Consider the following 21,711-nt stretch of genomic DNA (forward strand, 5'->3'; position numbering starts at 1 on the left):
AGCCAGTTTAGTGTACATTTTTCATTTTGTAAGCACACTTTGAATGACTGAACCACGGAGTTCTGATATGACATTCATCTCTATTCATAGTAAAACCGAGGATTTTAATACGTCTTTTGTGCGAGAGCAAACAATGCGCAACAAAACAAAGGCCTTGTTTACAGAGCAATTAAATTCCTGTGGCAAGAATGTTTCATGCTGTGAGCATGGAGGGTAGAGTTGGAGATGTCTGAGCTCACGCAGTATCACAGTAGCTAAACCCAGCCTCATCGCCTCACCTTTCTGACTCAGATCTGGACTTCATTTGTATCTTCTTGACTGTCAGTCATGTGTCAAACAAATCGAATGTTTAACCGTGTGAAAGTACTTTTCAAAGTCATTCATCCCTTTGAACATTTCCACATTTTGTCATTGATAAGCTTCTATGCATGTTATTGGGATTTTGTATGGAGAGAAAGAAAAAAAAGTTTCTTTTACATTGTTTACTAATAGGATTTGTGCTTAGCATTTGTGTTCGCTTATGCTTGCTCTGGTAGCTCTAAATTCCACGTTTGACAAATTGTCAAGCGTTTCATTCTCTAGACGTGCATAGAAAATATTTACTCAAGAAAGACTCATTACAAATGCATGCCACACGTTTCAAGTTATCAGTTGCAAAATATGTTGAAAACCTATCTATGCTTTTAATTTGAAACTACTTTGAGCTGGTCAATCACATAACATTCCAATAAAGCACATTGAAGTTTATGGGTGTTAAGTGGCAAAAGCAATTGGTTTTAATACAGTATCAAGGCATTGTACTTAATACATAAATTACATGTGTAAGATCTCAATATGCTGCATCAGACAAGACAACCGTGCCTAATGTATCACTGCTGCATAATCAGTGCACCGCTGGAAGATGAGAAATAGAGCAGCGGATGGCATTTGTGGTTTAGCCTGTTATTAACAGACTCAGTATGACGCAACAAGACACTGTTCTGCTGCACAGCAGGGAGATGTAACCTAACCACAGGTTTGCCTCTCATGGTCATGCACACACACACGTCGACGCGCCAGTGCACACAGAAAGACACCCTCACACTTTCATACAGTCAATTTAAGTTTTGAACAGTTTAAAAAAGAAAAACAAAACGAGTTCTCTATACAGAAACGCAAAATGCGTAAATGCGAGCAGGTACTCTGCAAATACATTGTGTGAATATGTGTAATGCACACACAGGGCATTTGTACACCCTCCATTGTTCACTGTGTTAACGTTTGCTCCTGCTTTCATCTGCTCAATCCCCTCAACAACACTTTTCATGCCATCTTGTCTTCTATTGGAAGTCAAATAGTGGGAGTTGTTTCCAGAGTCTGTTCACTGGCAAAGCACAGAAACACACACACACAACCGCCAAGTTGCACAGCACATGGAAAAAAAAAAACAAAAAAAAAACACGCCCAAGCAAACAAACAGTAAGCAGCGTAAATGATTAACAAAGCCAGCAAATGCATGCACGTCAGCGCACACGCATGCTGCCATTTATCTCAAAGCTCACAGACTGTGTGCATGCGCATGCACTGACACCAGAGAGGAGAGCTGGAGAGTCCAGAGAGGAGTAAGATGACAGGCACCTGATACACACTCGCTTTCTCATTTAACCTGTCCTAGAAAACCTGCTGCTCCGGGTTAAAGGAGGGCAGCCATGACAGAGACAGATACAAAGGGGGGGAGGAGGGGAGGTCGGTTTAAGACAGACAGTCTCACACATATAAGCACCATACACATCCTCCCCACCAACCACAAAGCAACCACAGAGAGATAATAAAAACAAGGAAACATGGAGGCAAAAGAGGGGAAAAATAAGAAGATAAAAATACAAATGGTGCTCCACCACCACCAGTACACATACCTCCCCTTTTTCCTGGTTGAGCCTGGGTTATATTGGCACCAGTTCAGCTTTTTGTTCTTAGTTTCCTCCTCTCCCCCCACCCCCGTCTCTGTGTCTCTCTGTGTGAGGCATTTTCAGGGAAAACGCACACACTGTCTGATATTCACACAGTCAGATGTAAATAGCGGTCATAAAGAGTGAGCTGCCGGTACTCACGGCTGTGTTTTAGTCAACAAAGTGGATCTCAGAGTTGTGCTGGGCTCTTTGTTTCCAGATAAGGTCAACGTCAGCCTCAACCTGATGGGCGTTCAGCTGAGAATAGGCACGGGCTGCTAGGAGATGGATGAAATACCTCAGTTTCATCAAACAGTTATCACTGTAGAGAGGATTATTATGTCTAATATCAATCCAAAACCCTCTACTACTAATTTCCAAAAGCTTCATAGACAACCAGAACTTCAGGGAAACATCAGTGGCTTCTTATAGCAGACGAGGCCATTTAAGTCCTTCCTTCAGCCACATCAGGCTCCCTCTGTCTGTCTGCAGGACTGGTCTCTCCTGATACTGGCTTTTGGGCAGCCTTGCTTCTGCCAGTCTGTCCCAGGGTAGCTTTGGTTACCATGTAGTTCACCACCATCAGTGTGTGAGTGAAAGATTTGCTACATTTTCTTTTGATGCGCTTTGCTTTCACTCTGCACTGTGTAAGATTAACCCAACCCTTTGAAGAACCCGTTCACCTCCTCGCCTGTGGTGGCGCTGCACCACAAACCAGTGAAGGAAACGACATGATAACCTCTGAAGAAAGCATCAGCACAACTTCCGTCTTTATGAAATGTAAACAAAAAACTCGCAAGTTTGTTTTGGATGAATCTCCCCAGGATTCTGTCCCCTGTAGTCCACCTTCTGCTTTTGGAGCGGTCTCCGGTCTGCTTGGCGTTCATGCGAATTGCGTCTGAGTTTACTTTAACCGAACAGAGAAATACGTCTTTAGGCGGACCAGAGTTTGGTGTTTTTGGTCGGGATCAGAGTTTGATTGCGCGTTCACATCTCCCAAACCAGAGTTTGACTGAAGTGTGAGTGAGATCATGGTGTGAATGTATCCATTGGGTCCTTGCCCCTGGTAGATCCATTATCCAAAAATTAGAGATAAAAAAATAAAACATTGTTTTCTTCTCTTCTTCTGATCTTTGTTGCTACTTTCTCTAACAGCTGTGAGTTTGGCGTCGTCCTTGGAATGGAAGTGTTATTGTTACGGGGCCCAAACATCACCCCTCCATGCTCTCTGTTGCCCTTTAACAACTCTGACAGCGGGCTGAAAACTGCTAAACATGGAGCTGTTGCTCCTAACCAGAATATTCACAATTTCTTTGTGTGTTACTGTTAACCTGTAGGAGGGGGCAGCAGTCAGGAAATTAGGACATCAGCACAAGCGTGGACTCTGACCCTTTAACAAGCACAAGATCTGCCGTCCCCAACCTTTCCCACTGCCATCTACAGGTCTCAACCAGCAGAAAGAAGATAAGGATAAAGATCGCTGAAGCACATTCAGTCCTCAGTTCCTGTTGTGCATTTTCCTTCCTGTTGACAGTCTGCTCTGGTCCCAGATCTATGAACACCTGTAAGACGCCGCCACTGTTCCAACATCGACTCCATGACACCTGAGCGCCCGCCGTTTCTGAGCCGCACACATTCCTCCTTCAGTGGTGATGTAACCATCAGATAAGGTCAGCACGCAGCAGCTCAGGAGGTCATAGATAATATGTGACTAAGTGCTGCAATCACCCAACTGAAAGGCACTTTGCAAATGAGTCAGCATAAATTTACGGACAGATATGTGGGCGTGCGCCTGAATGCATCACTCTCAGCCTCTCAGTGGGCTTTTATAAATTGAGATCTGATCTGAAAGTTAAATATTGCTCTCAGGGTTCCCACAAATGTTCCAGTAAAAATTTCCACTCCTTCCCAGACTCAAGCCTTCAGATTTTTATGGCAGATTTTATGGCATTATGGACATTTCAGCACAAAACATTTAACTAGTTGGGTTTTATTATCTATGTGTTCCACAAATAAAGAAACAACACAAAGCTGAAGTTGGCTTCTGATTCAGCACGGCAATTAAGGGCTATTTCTCTGCTTGTTGGGATCTGGACGGATTAAGATGAGCTCAGTTTCAAATAATACTTGGACTCGCATCTGGACAGGGACATTCCGAGCTGAGCAGAGGATGTAAAGCCGCTCCAGTCAGCTGAGACTAAAACCAAGCGTTTTGGTCTGCACCCAAAATCGTGTGGTGGAAAATTAACACAGTAGTGGCAGCATCATGAAGGGGATGTTTATCTTCATGACATACTGAAACAACATCGTGAAACATCACAATGCCTAGATTTGCTTCACAATCTGTATTCTCTTAAAGGACTATTTCACTGCTTTTTAGCCTCTGGGGAAACCTAAATAATCTCTATTTCAAAGTCTACAACTCTTAGTATCAGATCTGTTCTGGGATATCAAGGCGATATAAAATAGAAACAAGAAGAAGAAAGAGTAATGACTGACAGACAGCTAAAGTCCTTTCAGATTACACCTTCAATCCACGATCCAGTTTAGTTTTTTGCAACCTGCAACCAACTGAAAAGTCCCCCAGTGGGACCTGGTGTGAAGAATGTGAAGAATATAGTTAACAGAGAAATTCTGGGATTAGCTGGTGGCAGTATCATGCAAAGTTTTTTCATGAAAATATTAGCAAGATGTTGAAGTTGGGTTGTAATTCTGCTTTGTGGTGAAGAATTATTTAACATCTTTTTTGGGATAACAGAAAATTAAAGTACCGTAATTTATTTTTCAAAATCTTTATGTCCCACCCAACATGTGCCCTGGAAAATGAAACAAAGCTTTTTGACCTGCATGTATGCTACTATGTGTGACTAAAAACCAACACTGCACATCACCACCCCCACTGTGACGCATGGTGGTGGGAGCATCATGCTGTGGGTACGGGTTTCAGATTATTTCCTATACACCTGAACAGAGACTGAAGACTGAAAACTCAAATACATTTTTCCATGCTCAATTTTATTTTATCTAGCCTTGGAAAATAAAATTCTGCTTTTCCAGACTTTTCGTGATCGCATATGAACCGCGTTCTCTCCTCTCCCAGTCGGATGGCGAGCTGAAGCCTCTTCCTGTCTCGCACAGGCGGACCGATCAGCCCACTGCACTGGGAAAAGAACACCCTAAACAGGCACACCCAAATCTCAACATCCCACCACACGCACACCGGCCCACGCAAACACACACAAACACAGAAATCCTCGTGCCCAGACACACACAATCGCGCTGCCCTTCAAATAGTTTTTCGCAGCCTTTTATTTGGCAGCGCGCCCAGCGGTTAGAGTGTTTCATTTTTCCTGTGTATGGAACTGGGCAGCTGTCCAGGCAAACACACAAAGAGAAAGAGGGAGTGCGGGGGAGGGAAGGAGGCAAAGGAGGAGGAGAGGAAGAGGAGGGGGGGTTGTTAGTAAAAGAATGAGAACAGCAGAATGAGGAGAAGAGGAGGGGGGGGCAGAAAAACAAGAACAGAGGTGCCTGGACTCGTTTACCGCCACTTTCCTCTGAAACCTTATGATTGATATGATCCTGTCTTTTTCCCTCGCTCTTACCTTGTTGTCTTGGTTTTAACACCATGTAGGAACCCAACATCCCCCCCACACATACACACACACACACACCATGCCCCTGTGCACCCCCCCCACCCTTCCTTTCACCCCCATCTCCTCGTCCTTTTCTCTTTTCTTTCGTCTATTCTGGAGCTGACCATTCTCCTCCTGTGGGAACCGCCACCCTCCTCCCCGACATGCCCGCTTCTCTCCAGCTCCATTCAGAGCGTTGCTTCCCTGTGATCTGTGTTTCTGACAGCTCCATGAACACACACACGCACACCCCCTCCCACACACACACACACGCACACATGCAGCTCCTCTGCAAACAAACACCATGAATACTAACAGGGCTTTGTATCCACAGCACTTAAAATCGGGGTAGGAAGAGGCGGGCGGGGCAAGAGGGGGGTAACAGAGAGGGGAAAAAGGAGGGAAAAAGCAGCAGAGTAGAAAAGAGGAGCTGTGGCACTGTGTTGATCTTGTGGCCACTCTCACAGACCCCCCCAACCCTCACCCATCCAACCAGCCCCATTCACCCCCCTCCACCGCCACCCTCATCCCTGTTCCTCGTTCGTTCGTTCTTCCCACCAGTTCTCCTGGGAATAAAGACTTCCATTCATGCGCCTGAGGAGACCCACAGCGGGGGAGAGAAAAGAGGGAGGAGAGAGAGAGGAGGGGGTGGGAAGAGGAGGGGTTGTCAAGGTGAACGGTTTGAGGATGGCTGGGATCAGACCCGCCGCTGCCTGAAACTGTACGTCTGTTTTTACTCAGCATGTTCCACTTCGACATGCTCTTCCCTACCTCAGATTCAAGCGGCTTCTGGGAAAGTTGGGTGGGAACATTTGAAAGTTTGGCCCCGAAGCCGAAAAGCTCACAAACTAAAAACTCCCCTCGCTAAAGTATCTATATTTTCTTCACTTTTCAGATTTTGTCAAGCTACAACTTGAAACCTTGATGGGATTTTTTAGTGACAGATCAGCAGAATGTAGAGCTTAATTATGAAGTGGGAGGAAATGGTTTTCAACTATTTTTTCTTTAGAGATAAAAATCTGAAAAGTGTGGCATGCATATATAATACTGCATTTTACTTAAGAAAAAGAAAAAAAAGAATCAAGAAACTGGGTTAATTTTGATTTGTATTGTCAGTGCAATAAGCTTCATAATTACACATTTTGATAATACAACTCTAGATTTACTGCTGTCAGCCATGAGATGCTCAAAGCTTGAAATATTGTCTTATAGCCCTTATATAAACTTCTTCACAGCGCTCTCCCTGTTCTATCTGCGCCAGATCAGACAGATTTAATCTGAGTGCGCAGGTTAAATCCGCTGCACTGGATTTCAATTAGATGGATCAAAGTAAATAAAGCTGAAAAAAAATGGATGTCAGACTTTTCTAATTTTCATTTGAACAAAATTTTGAATCAAGCCACATTCAGTTGCGCTACACAATGAAGGCTGTTGTAATACGCAACAGAAATATAAATAAAAATGTAATCACATGATAACTGCATTGGTCTCAACAAGCCCCTTTTTGAAGAGCAATTTTGCTTACAGAAACTGCAGCATCCATTTCGTTTGCTGTGTTATGTATTTGTTTTGGATATTTAAAATATCTTCCAGTTCCAGCGGTAAATGTTTGTTAGAAATGAAAGTTTATTAATCTTTGGGTACTTACATTATTATGCCTTCATTATTATATTACTTCAAACGGTCTCAAAACAACAATATTATCATTTATTTCAATAACTTTTGTGGCAATGTATGATCTATCAAAATTTATTATTGTGACACGCCTATTTGCAACCACACTGAGTTTTATTTTTTTCTCTAAAAACCCTGTTCTGCAGCACCATTGATGCTACACGCCGTCATGTACGGCACATTTTGATCCTCTTAGACACGATCAAACGCGGGAGCTTCGGCGCACACGCGAGGCGCAGTGGTGGGTCTGGAGTAAAACGGTCCCTCATACACCCTCAGCAGTAATCCTTGAGACTGGAGTGCTCCTAAAGATAGCAGCAAACCACCAAAGAGCCTCCTTGTCACGCTTTCTTCCGACACACTGAAAAGTTGATGACTCAATTTAAACAAGAACCTCTGATTGGCTGAGCCAGAGCATGTTATTATGAGGCAGTTTGAGGTTTCTACTCGCGCCTTAATAGCACACACATTTACATGCTACACAAAGTATGCATCTAATCCCCACTATTACCATTAATGGCGTGTTTGGGCCTTTGTATGTGCAGCCCGCCACAGAAAAGCACTAAGAGGCGCATTAGAGTCGTTTCACAGCGATCATGTACCAATCGTTCCTTTCATGGGAGTCAGTGAACTTCAGCTGAGGAACAGCACAGATGACAATCGGTACACACTCTCAACACAAAGACAACACACACAGACATTTAATACTCTTTGCAAGCCTCAAGTCAAAATTCACTTCCCCAACGCAAACACTCATGCAGCACAAAGTGTACAAACCAACAGAAAAAGTTGTTTCCATTCTCTGGGCACCATATGATCCAATCGCACCGCTTCTCTCCAACAGGAAACAATTAACAGCCAATGAGCTGCTTTAAGGGATGACTTCCTGTGTGGAATGATTGGTAATTCAAGACAGAAGCTGTGTGCTCAGATTAAACACTTCCTCTCTGCGGTCTGCAACAGCAAAGCCCCACTCACTGATTAGTTATTCACAAATTATGCAATCTCATGTATTTTATCTGCCTGTCTTAGCGGACAACAAAGATCTGATAGGAGTAGACGGTCACCACAACCATGAACCATGACGATTAGTTCATGTGTTCATGAGAGACAGTCTGTCTTAGCTGGAGATGTGCCATGTGGAGTATTATGAAAACATGCTTTACTCATTTATCAGTGGGTAAAGTGCACAAAATGCAGGCACCCAAGAAAGATCTGGGTGTTTCCAGCAAATTTGGACATGTGAGTAGTTAATATACATTTTAATTATACTAAAAATAATAGAATCAAACAATAAAACCAAAGAAAATACCTTTTAAAACTTCCCACACTACTTTAAATGAATATGATAAGAACATTCACTACTCAGAGTTTTAAAGGTTTGTCTCACTTCAACCTTAGTTTGTCTGTTTGTTGTGTTCCTGACTAGTGAACATGGTCAGATCCAAACAGTTGTCTGAGGACTTTAGAAAGACATTGGAGCAACTTATGAGTCAGTTATTCTACGGTACCAAAGAGGAGGAGATTCAGAATCACTGCCAACATGCCCTGGTCTTACCATTCAAGCAGGTTCACCCTGAAACCAGACTGAGATACTAAAATATGTCTCCAAAAACCTACAGAAGGTTTTTACTGCTGTTGATGTGAAAGTGGATTCCTCTACAATCAGAAAGAGGACAAAAAAAATCTACCTATAAGAGGTGTTAAAGGAGCGAACGTTTCCTTTCTAAAAACACATGAAGGTAAGACAGAGGTCTGTCAGCAGGTGCTTCAGGAAAATATGGGACCATGAGGAAAGAATAGCAAAGCTGGTGCAGAACTGGACCATGAAACATAACACCAAACACACCAATAAATTCACAGAATTTTATGAAAGCTAAGAAATGGAAAGTCCTTTGTGTTTCCATTGCAACAAGCTCTGGCAACAACAAACTGGTTTTTTGCAGAAAACCAACAATGTCGTCTGAAGCTTGTGGGTAGCTTTAGGAGACCAGCAACTTAACTTAATGTTGTGTAAAAAGCCAAATTAACAGAGTCCCTCAGTTAAAAGTGCTCAAGTGTTGAACTATGAACATAAATTAATTAATTTTAGTCTGGATGAAACAAATCTAGAACTGGATCTTGTTTTGGGATAAAAAGAACATAATGCTGTTGGTGACATTAGGGCATCTTTTTATAGGGACACTGAGGTTAATAATATAACTTGTGTCATTGAATTGCCTCCCTGGGAGGATCAAACATGAACTGGGTGAGTCATTTATAGTGATACGATGATGCGCCTTTCCACAGGGTATCTGCAGGTTTCAGCGAGTCAAATTTAAGACTTTTCTTTTTTTCCCATTTTTTTCTCCGAAGAGTTTTTGCGGTGCTAGTGGCTCGTATTTTTTCTACAGTAGGCAGACAGGAAGGAGGGTGAGGAGAGGGGGGAAGACATGCGGTAAAGGTCGTCGGGACCGGGAGTCGAACCCGCGACGTCCGCGTCGAGGACTAAGGCCTACAAACGTGGGGCGTGCTAACCCCCTGCGCCTCCACAGCACGCCCCAAATTTAAGACCTTTTTTTAGTGCCACCTTGAATGAAATTTAAGACGGAAAAAACTATAAATGTAGGGGATGGTTGGGAAAGTTTTCTGCATTACAATCGGGCAAAGAAAAAACTGAAATTTCTGAGGTTTGTTTGTGGCTCTTGGCAGCAGCTTTATGCTTCTCACACTGCATATGGTTCTCTACAGCTTTAACCCCGAAGTGCCAAGCTTTCCGCACAAAGGCAAAGACCAACGTCATCCAGTCAATAAATTTGCACTTATGCCATGATAGACGCAAAAAAAGTTGCCAGTCACACAACGCTATGAAGATGTCTGCAGGCCACTGTGCTTGACAAAAAGAAAAACTACATTAAACAGTCATGCCTCTCTTTTTTTTTTTAGAATTAAAGACTTTTAAAGACTTTTTATGGATGCACGGATACTCTGTCTCCAGTTGTGGAAAACTAGATCAGTTTAGATTTGGCTCCAGCACAATCCCTGGTTTAACAACCCCTAAATGTGTCTCAGACTCTTCTGTCCACCTTTGAAGTTTTGCAGTTGTGAGCAGACAGTTTCTTCCTTGATCATCTTGTGTCCTTACATGATCTTCAGCTTGCCAGCAGCAGGAAGAGGGAGAGAGTCAGAGAGGCACTGTAATGACATCCTCAGTGACAGGGAGAATGGGAAAAGTGAGACACAATAGTCTTAACCAATCAGGCTGCCTGCCTCCCCTTAGGCCCCCTCTTACCAACAATAATGCCTTTGTGCGAGGCTGCACTCCACTCGTGTGTTCACAGACACGCACGCAGACCAAAGTGAAGCATCATACACTTCCAGCAGCCACAAAGAGACACGGGTGAAGGAGAGCTGCAGGTACAGAGCTGGGCCAAGGCTTAGCAGACTGCAGGAATTAAAGTGTGTGTACATGATTTCAGAAATGTCTGTGTATGCGTGCCTGCGTGTTTCTCTCCAGACCCGGGCACATGACTGCAGCTGCCCCCTCGCTCCCTCGTCCAAACCAACACCCCCTCCTCGCAGTGGGTGAGAGGTCACACGGAGTGGCATTCCTCTCGGTCTGAGAGCGGACGAATATTTCACTGAGCGGTTTGGTCCAAAAGAGACCGACTGAGAAGGAGACACTGAACTGGAGGGGGAAAAAAGCAGAAGGTGAAAAAAATCGCAACAGAACAGGGCAGAGAAACGCAGGAGGAGCTGCAGCCGTGGCTGTGTGTGTGTGCGCACAGGCGTGGAGATGTCTGTGTCTTGAAATGAAGCAGCAAACAGAAAACCCTCGTGGCTTCTTCTCTGCTTCATAAACACTGCTGTTTGTTTAGTCTAAGCCGTGCCCAGGGACAGACACTCAGACATAAGGACAGACAGACACGTCCTATTCATGCTGGGATCCACACTTAAGAGACAGAGCATAAATATGCAGCCAAACTACAGCAGTAGTACTTCACAGAGCCTGGAGAGAAGACATGTGGAGCAATAATATGGTGTTAAGTGTAAGTTATGGTTATAACACAGTTACGTTTTATAAAAGAGAAAGCCAGAAAGTCCCTCTCTGTTATCAATTATCTACAGACTTAAAAAGAATCTAAATAATCTAAATGTTTACATGCAAATTGATAAGTAATAACTTATCAAAGAGATACGCATGGAAATTAGCTATTGATTGGAACGATCCTTGTCCTGACTTGTATGAAACCCAAAAAGTCCATTTTCATCCCGTCAGTGAATATTAAATATTTCGCTGAAATGTTTAAAAATTAAATCGGATGACGCGCCCAACATGGCCAACGTAGCCAAAATAAAATCGATTCAAAATAAAATCTGATTTTTTTCATACTAAATACAATTTCTGATTTTAATCAGAATTTTTCCCCTCTCCCTTTGTTTTCTTAAAAATAAATTACAAATTACCTAAAATATTTTCAAAAACTTGCTTTTATTTCAATCTTCCCCTCTGGGAGTTGACCTGAATTCAAAGTCCAAATAAGTTCAAGCTGTAAAACGTGCTTGTAAAACGAGATGGAAGGTCCTGGGTGGGCCGATATCACTCAGAAGTTCAGAAACCCAACTAGTGCAATGGTGAAAAAAGTGATTTTTCATAAATTAAATCTTCAAAAACAGAAAATGTCATAAATCGATCAAATCCAGCTCTAACTCACAAGTCAGAAGCATTTTTGACAGAGATACATCGCCTGTCCATTTAAGCCGAACAGAACATGACGGATTTAGCAACATAGGTAAAGATCTACACTCTACAAGAAAAGCAGACAATGTTTATAATCAATGCTAATATAGAACAATAAATACAGTTTAAAATGTCAACCTCAAATTGTTTTTATCTTTGTTTTGAAACAACAAAACCTGTTAATTCACACACATGGTGTGACATCTCCTCTGTTTCTGATATAACAAATATCAACTTTTTAGGACAGTGAAATATTCTGAAAGTTGTTCCTACGTGTGCAACATATCAATACATATGTATAGAGATCATAGATCTTAAAAACTTATTGCAAAGTGTATCCACGGGTCAAAGCTGCACAAACATTGGAAATTTGCCACAGATCTCTGGTTAGCCCATAGATTCATAAAAGTAACATTAAAGTCACACAAATATTAAATGTATACAAGAATTTTTTTTATTTTGAAATAGTTTTGAGGGCCAAACTAGCTTGGATCAAAAGAAAGGAAGGAAGAAGGAAGGAATGGTGCTGTAAGCAGTCAAGCAAGGTGGAGGTGGTATCATGTTGTGGGCTTGCTTTGATCCCAGAGTGCAAGGATTAACTGTACAAAAATTATGAAATCTTTAGGAGAAAGTTTGGATTAATGAGTGAAAACAATGTCTGAAGCAAGTTCTTTGGTACAGATGGCTATTTCTGTCAGATATTAAGTATCCTGAAAAACATATCAATAAGTGCACACGTTTCTGGAAAAAAAAGAAGAAGAAAGAAACGCTTGGAGAGACCTAAGATCGTTTTATTACTAAAAAGCCTTCTGCAGACTGAAAACAAGTTGAACACATTGCAACAACAGACACCAACAACCTGCCCACTTAGGGTTTGTCCTACAAACAAAATGTCCTCAATACCACTCCTTTGTATGTTTTGCTGTAACACTTTCACTCTGACACACCATGCATCTATTTCTGGAGACAATTTGATTTCAGGACCTTGTCGTTAGATTTCGGACACTTTAACGTCTTTTCTTTCAGTGATTTAGAAACACACACACACTGAGACACACACAGGCGTGCTCCAGACAGCTGATGGTGCCATCAGATTTCACTGACAAGCGCTTGTAGTGGGACTTAGTGAAAGTCGATACTCAGCACTTGCTTCTCTTTCTCCTTTGAATCCGCAGCCGTTTCCTGCTCTCCCAGCACCAATTCCTGCTGGATCTCCACACGCCGCCCCTTTCCTCCCTCACATGCACACACACCCACTCACTGACCAACCACAGAGGCTTGATGAAGATAATGAAGTGGCCCCACAAGTTCAAGATGGTATGACTCAACGTTATCTATGACCACAGAGAATATGAAACAAGGTCGCCCTCCACATTGTCCCTCAGTGATGTGAATCAGGCTGAATCGCCAGAATCAAAAGCCAGAATCGCTCAGCATCGGTCCAGTGTGTTGTGCTCCCACACACATCCCGAAAAACGTCCCAGCACCGACCTGTCAACACAGCAGGTCTCAGAACGTCTCAGCACAACGAGCTGATTTGTCACAGAGCCATTAGCATTTCTTTAAATGCGAGAGAGCGAACGCCTCAGGTCTTTATTAAAAAACGCACCTAAAGCCGGACCGGCTTTTATAGCAAGTCTGCATCTGCCGGAGGAGGAAGAGAGACCTACTGGGACCCGGACACAATAGAGAAAGAATAAGGCTTGACCTTTTGAGACCAAGTGAGAAGATGGTATGTGTGTGTGTCTGATTGAGAAATTAGCTACAGTTCCCACCAAATGGTCAGCACAACCACACACACGCCGACAGACAGGCATCAAATCCAGCCCTGAGGGTAAGAAAGCAAAGGCCAGACTCCAGTTGTCTCAACCCTGACCCAATCGTACAAACAACAATACAGCAGACACACACACACAAACACACAGGCTGGAGCTCAGCTATCACCTCTGCTTTTGAATGTCCAGCAGGGTCAAAGTTCACCTCTTCTTCTGCTTCCCCTCCAGCACTTCTTTGTGTGGCTCTGTGTGTGTGTGTTCACCATTACTAACCATGCATTCATTCAGTCATTCATTATAAATCCAAAGCAGTTAGAGCGCTGCTGCAGACCTCATTCAGTCAACCTTGCAGCGTGAGTATGTTTGTGTGTTTGAGTTTATGATCATTACTCATATTCTAGAGTCATTAATCATCGAACGCATCGTTATGTGAGGACTTGCCACTGTTTGGGGTCATCATCATTCTCAATTAGGCGTAGGACGATACGAGACTCTCACAGTTTCACGTTATCATGGTTTTCATACAGAAATTCAAAACAAAACTATGTAACATTTCAACGTGGAACTAATGTCTTTGACTTTAAAACAAACCAGGGATAACCATTCAAACTCCCGCAAAAACAATATTATCAAACCTTTCTGAAATGAACAAAACCATATTGTTTTGACATTTTTAAAATTGAAAGAATGCCCCTGTGATATTTAGCTGCTCAGTTAGCCAGGCTAAGAAAGAGAGATATAGATGATGATCTGTACAAAAATACTTGAAAACTACAATAGAAGAGACCACAGACATCCGCCAGTACTGGAGACGACCCATATTGTTTTTCATTGATCCCTGTAACTCTACATTTTAATAATTCAAGCACCAATTAAACTGTACTATGAATTAATGTGCTCAGTCTTAGCACTGCCATAGCAACTAATATCTAGAGTCTTTCTTATGTCAACTCTTTGAAGGTGCAGGCAAGGAGCACCAAAGAACATCAATGTTACGCCTGGATTGGCTGTTTGGCAAACACCACCCAATAGCATGTAAAGTAGTGTTGCACGTAGCTATTTCTACTTCCTGAGCTGAATTCACTTTCAAATATTTCAGAAAAAATATTTGCAAATGGGTGAATTTTCCAAAAATAATTTGAATCTATAAATAGGCGAATCCCTGAATACTGAACTGAGACTGGGGTCTCATGCTTTGCTTGTGCATTCTCGGCCTAAATATGTTTCTGAAACATAACAAATACATGGTGCAGGCAACACTATCAGTACTTTGTTTTACATAGGTTATATATTACACCAGACATATTTCGGTATAGTTAGCATCATAATTTAGCATTAAGATATTATGAGATTCTCCTCTGGGGCCAGGTCTAGTTTTGAAAAGCAAAACCTGTGACCAAGGTTAGTGCGGATCTCCAGGAAATAGATTTTAGAGAGGAAAACCTTGTGGATGTGATTGGCGAGTGAAAGACAAGTGAACAGATTGTATTTTGACTGGACTTTCTGCAGATTTTGGAGATACCGAGAAGCAGATCAGAGGTTAGATGCGATATGTGTGTGTGGGGGTGTGCGTGGGGGTGTGCTGGTGTGTGTGCATGGGGGTCAGACACAGATGGACAGCTGGTGTTTCCGTGGTGCTAAATCACTCACCCCCACTACCCCCCTCTAGCTCACATGCACACAAACACATTCACATCTACCATCCCCCAATCACTAAAGGGAGACGCCCCTTAAAGCTTTCCCAGATCAGAGACTCAAAGGCTGCAAACACTGACAGCAAGCATCCACACACCAAAAACATCTAAATGAACAATTTGGGGCTTTTAACCAAACGGACAGACACCAGAAACAGTCAATGGGCCGGAGGGTCAGACCACAGCAGAGGTGATCATTTTATATTTATACATATGCATAAATCAATCATGGATTGCTCTCTGTGGGCAAAGCATGATGTATCACACGCCCACACACGTACACACACACGCAAGCTGACACAGACGCTGCTGCTTTTATGAGCTCATCAAGTCCCTCAGGTCACCAACTGCCATCTCCGACAGAAATAAGAAAAACAACATCCACATCAAACGTCCAAGCATTCCCTGCGCACACACGTGCACGTATTGCGTGTACACACACTTGGCGTTGCGACTGTGACAGCATTAATTTCCCTGCATGCACTTGACTAACACATAATAATCCCAAACACTGCTGGGAGAAGACCACCAAGCAACAACACACACGCGCACACACACAGGCAGTAGGACCACCAAGCAGAGGGGCTGTCAAGACAAGATAAGTGTGTATTTAGCGTCAAGCTTTCGGATGCATCCACTAACACACCCACACACGCACACACACCCCAACAGCAACAACACAGACAGCCTGGCCCAGACTCCTGAAAAAGCTCTGGCTTATCTTTCCCCACAGATAGCAAAATGGATTAAGAGCCACATTTGGCACGTCCAGGGAACTGGACAGATAACCAGGAAAACACTCCCTCTGACTGCAATCACCGCTCAGCATGATTTGTGTGTGTGTATGTGTTTCTCTCTGAGAGCAAAAAGCAGCAAATGCTCTTTAGGTAGCTTCTGCCAAGTGATGGCATCAAACCTGCAAACTGTGTGCCTGCATGTGCGCGGCTGCACGAGCCTCCTCCATGTCCGTAGGAGTGATGCAGCGGTTGACCCGGGATCCGATCTATTAAATCACACACATTCATCTTCTGAGCGCACACGGCGTGGGCCAGACAAAGAGCTGCGTGCGAGAGGACATCCAGCATGTGTGTGATGTCAGCTGGAGACAGAGAAGGGGAGCCCATCATACTGCGTTAATGTGGGCCCCGTCCCCTGACACGGCACGCTCGCTCTATGAAGCCTCTGGTTATGGATGCCTGCTATGAAGATGATAGAAGAGTGAGATTCCCTTTTAAAAAAAGGAAATTACCCCCTTTGCACCTCCCCTTTCTGCGCTCCCTCTTTCATAATCCTCTGACTAATAGAATCGTTTATTGTAAAAAGCAAATAATGCTCAACTGTTATTACTGATAGCTGTAAAATTACGTGTATTTCTTGAGATGAAGAGATACAAAACCACATCTCTTCCACATTTAGCAAATTGCTACAGAAGAAACACTGTTTGGAAATTGGAAGCTGAAGTAAAATGGTGTGTTAGGTATACTTGATGTGAAACGTTAACATATTGAGAATAATAAGTAATAGGGATGTAACATTGCATCCAGCTAACTAGACACAACTAAGCATTAAATTGGATTCACAATCATCATTTTTTGTTTATCACAAGTAAGAGTGAAGGTTTGAAAACCCACACTATAAGTCATGCTTTTTTTCATAGATTTGCTGGTCTATCAACATATACAGATGTATTTAACCAGTTAGAGTCAGCATCGGTAGATCAAAAATCTACAAAAAAAATTAGAAATTCGCTACAAAGTTCTGAGCAGGGCTCTTTTTGTTATTCTTGTCTAATTCTGAGCCCCTAACTGTGAATGACTGTGAACTAAGCAGGGAAACCCAAGAAGTTCTTCTTTGCTTTCTTCAGAATAAGAATCTACACCAGTAATAAAACATGGTGCCACGGCTCTAGACTAACTTTTTGCACTGGTGGTGCTGTGTTTACTAAAGAACTTTAATAAACAAAGTTCTTTATTCGAAGCAGAATTACTGAAAAGGTGTTTAAAGAGCTTCTATGCACTAAAATTTAACATCTTAAGCTAGACGTCTTATTACGTTCAAGTAGTTAGTCAACCATTTTATTCTCCCAGTGTTTACAAATCCCTCATATATGGTTTGTCACAGTTTCTTCCTTTTTATACCAAGTACCTCAATTTAAAATTGGATTGGTGACATTTAATGACTGATGACAGTAGTTGAGAGTATCAAAACAACAATGCAACTCATAAACTTCCTTCGCTCTTACTTCAAACTAAGAGTCTCAAGCCGGGTGTCGAGCTTAAAGCACTCACTTTAATGTCTCGTTGCACCCTTACGATGTTCACATTTATATTTTGAACTATAGTTGATCAAACGATATAGTCCTTTTTATGACATTGGCTGCTAACAGTTAGCCAGTCGTGGCATTCTCACAGTGCTTACAATCAGTCTCATATGGCATAGTTCTATTTTTTTTGTTCTACTGAATACTATAAATGCCACATGAACGATTTAGAAGTGGTTGAAGCTTCTTTAATGTGTCGTTGGCTCGCCTGATGATGATCGTTAGCAGACTGTCAACACTCAACGAAATTCTAAAGATTTTTCCTAAGAGTTTTCGTTAGAGGTAGAACAAGGTGTGACGCTTAAAGCACTCACCCTCAAACCCGGAGGTCATAATAGCAGCTTACACTTACTTCATCAGATGAAGTCACGTGCTGACAGAAACCGGATAGGACTTCATATGAAAGAGTTCACGCTGTCTTTACACACCTGATATTTAGGTTTCCCAGTCTGCACATGCATGTTTTCTGATCTTTAATTTACTGTCAAAGGTATTAATTATATAATCCCTATTTAAATCATCTCACCTTCTTTGACTGGGTGACACCACACAAGAAAATAACTTATAAAAAAAGGCACCGTTTTCATCTCTTCCTACATGCTTAGCTTCTAATCAGGCCGGCCGTCTCTCCCGTTCTCTGTCTATTAGAGGCAAATCTCCTTCTTAATGGATTTCTATTGTATCCTCCCTCAGCCCCCTCCCGTATTCACCGCACTACCGCACGCACAAACACGCTCCCTCTGAGGGGGCCCCTTAACCAGGCTCTCCATATGCCTGACCTCCACCTCCTTTCTCCTCCTCTTTCCACAACCCCCTTCCCCTTCTCCTGCTCTGCCGCCGCTGCCCCGTGCTGCCATCTGGTAGGGGCTGAAAAGAGTGACGGAAAAAGTGGAAGATGCGAGGGAAGAAAAAAATGGCAGGGACAAGTGTGGAAAGAGAGATGGCTAAAAGAAATAAAGAGGGAGAGCGGGAAAAAGAAGTAGCTGCGGACACAATACAAGAGCGAGTGGAGAGGCTGTCCATCTGCTCTCCACCTCACTTCCCCTCCCCTTCTGACACACAGCCTCCCGTACACCACAAAGAGAGTATTTAACCTCGACACACACACATATCCAGGCATGCAGAGAGAGAGACAGAGAGAGAGAGTCTCTTTAACCCGTTCCTCTCCAGTGAGCCTGCCTGGGGTGGCAGGTGATGGGTGGATGCAGGCAGACGACGTGAGGCGAGGGGCTGGGGGGACGAGGGGTGGGAGGGTGTTGGTAATTGGAGGACGGAGCGGGTGGGGATGAAGGGTTGAAACCGATCTGAACCAACACCAACACGTTCTCCCCTCCCCTCAACAAAGCTCAGAAGACACCGGCGTTTCAGAGCCGTCACTATGACAACAATCTGTCAATCATCGCCAACCGGCGGGCTTCCTAATTAGGGGGCTGATGGCGCTGGATTATGAGCGGCTGCCCGGGCTTCAGAAAGCGAGGCTCAGCCCACCGTGCTTACTAACGGAGATAAACACTGACGTTCGTCCGTGCTACGCATATCTTGTCACGCTTTTTTATTTTCCTGCCTGAACAATCTCACAGGCAGGTCAGAAGGTTTACTGTGTGGTTAGACGACGAGTCCAAGAGAAAACCATCAGGAACTCTGGCTGTGGAGATGGATAAGCTTTCTCTGCCAGCTTCAAATCAAAAACCACATTTTGATTATTTCCAAGCAAACGTTCCAAATGTTTAAAAAAGTTAATAAACATGAACACGCTACGATGTTTCCTTCCATCTTTGCACGACTCTCCGCTTACATTAATTGCAAAGATTTACGATCAGCTAAAAAAAAAAAAGAAATAAATCTAGCAGCAGCACATAAACCAAACTAAGACAGCAGGAAGGTTTACTGGACAGCTACTGTCATGCACACTCACTTCGGGCCTTTATAGAAGAATGGCAAAAAGAAGCTTGCTACAACTAAGGGCAAGCAAGAGTTACAGATAATGACCTTCATGAAACACGGTGGTAGCAGAATGATACTGTGGGGATTGCTGTTTAAGCAGGGACAAAAAAGCTGGCCCTGCTGCTCAGAGCAAATGGGTGCATAAAGGTCAAAGGTCACTTTTAAACCACAAACATTAATGGGTTTTATTTAGATTTTATGAGATACACCAAGAAAAACAGCACAAAGCTGTAAACTGAAGAAAAATTCACTTTAAAAAAATCCGATATATAAAGAAAAAGTTTATGTATACATGCTCTGCTCTTTTTAAATTCAAATGTACTTTAAAAACTTCTTAAAAACTTGTGTTCACAGACTCTCTCCATGCAGTCTGACCCAGCTTGAGCAGAAATGTTCAGTTTCTGTATTTAAAAACCCAAAAGAAACAAAGTTCAGTTGTGACTGAAGCAAAAGGGGGCTCCACAATATGACACGTTAAACAGTTTGAAAGCCATGTACTTCTTTCCTTTCACCTCTCAATTACGCAAACATGTCTTGAAATCGTTAAAGTTTTGGGTTGCAAAAGTTTAAGGGGTGCGAGTGCTTTTGCATTTCTCAAAGTCTTGATAAACATTTCTTCCAACGTTCCAACTGCTGATGCGACTGTGTCGACCAATGAAGCGCCTCAAAGTGTGTGAGAGGAAGCCGGTTCAGACGCCTACCGAGGGCCTCTTTTACCTTGTGAGCCACTTGAGTTGGAGCGCAAACAACAGAGCAGAACACGACTCTGCAGCATGTTGACAACATGACACCGTTAGTCCTGCTGGGCCTGTCGCGCTCAACGCCGCAGAGATGGCTGTCAGGTTTGGACACACACACAGCACCGTGTAGGTCAACACAGCCCGCAAACACTAGATTCCCCCAAGGACTTGTACATACACAGTGTCACATACACCAGAAACCAGTATAGTGTGGGAAGAGTGATGGGAGGCGGCGGGGGAGGAGGAGGTGAAGGCTGTGACCCACAAAGGCTGATTTCATTAAAGGAGGGAATAGGAGAGGAAAGGAAACAAGTGGTGAGTGGAGGGGACTGGAGAGGTCTCCGAGTCTATGACCACAAATGGAGAGGGCAGACACCAGCTGTCACTTGCTTGTGTCAGCCCTATTCTCAGCTGCTGTGTGTGTGTGTTACTGTGTGATCTCAGTCAGACTGGTTTCAGTTACAGCAAACTTTGACTCTTTGTAAACGTAGCTGGAGGCGACGATCAACAAAAGCTACGGATTGAGATGTTAGGGTGGACAGAAGTGTGTTTTTCACTTAAACCCCATAAAGCGTACACAGCGTAGCCTACCTGGTGATTTATTACTGACTCTAAGTGAGTAAAGAAGAAGCAGGAAGAAAAGGGGGGGACTTACCCTTTTTCTCGGGGGACCTCGTTCTTCGTCCTTGGGGCCCCGCCCTGCTCCTGCCCCGCCTCCTGTCCGCCCTTGTCGCCCCCCTTTGCCCTCTCCAGCCGGAGGTCGGATGGTCATCCTGATCTCTGGCGGGCAAATATAGTTCTCGAGGCTCTTGGGCGGCTTCTTGGTGCGCTTGGTGGTCTGGATCTTCAACTTGAGACTTCCCTCCTGGAAACTCGCTTCCTTGATGGAGAACTCCTGCTCCTCCATAAGCCCCTCCCCTTGCTCCTCCAGCCCCTCCCCCTCACTGGCAGCGCCGTTAATCACGTCATCGCCGTGCACCGGCCCGGCGCCTCCCGCCGCCAGTTGATGCTCCTCGCTGGGCCCTGCCCTGCCTCCCCGAAGGTCCGCCTCTTTGGGTCGGGCTGAGCCAACCAGGTCCCTCGGCTCCATCCACACTCCCGCCAGAGCCAGTCAGGATGGGGGGGGCGAAGCTCTGGCAGTCGGCCAATGGGAAGACTCAGCGCAGGGGTCTGGTGGGCTGCTTGCTGCTGTCAGTCAGCTACTGGTACTGCGTCTGTTGTCCCACAGGAACGCAGCGAAGCCAGGGACAATCTGTGAGAGAAGAGCAGGGGAAGAACACGATT

General features: G+C 43.7%; 1 protein-coding gene across 2 annotated transcripts in view; it reads right to left on the reverse strand.

Moving 5' to 3' along the window:
• setbp1 (SET binding protein 1) overlaps positions 1-21,711 on the reverse strand; it is a 56,500-nt gene that overhangs the window by 17,421 nt on the left and 17,368 nt on the right. The window contains exon 2 of one of the 2 annotated variants that reach the window (XM_023344102.1): positions 21,083-21,679. In XM_023344102.1, coding sequence (XP_023199870.1) covers positions 21,083-21,517 — 435 coding nt within the window. In that variant the 5' untranslated portion in view covers positions 21,518-21,679. Of the gene's footprint in view, positions 1-1,895; positions 2,241-21,082; positions 21,680-21,711 lie in introns of those variants that run through there. The other variant, XM_023344103.1, reaches the window with a different exon arrangement.

Source organism: Xiphophorus maculatus, chromosome 12, assembly GCF_002775205.1.
Source record: "Xiphophorus maculatus strain JP 163 A chromosome 12, X_maculatus-5.0-male, whole genome shotgun sequence".
Classification (NCBI taxonomy): domain Eukaryota; kingdom Metazoa; phylum Chordata; class Actinopteri; order Cyprinodontiformes; family Poeciliidae; genus Xiphophorus; species Xiphophorus maculatus.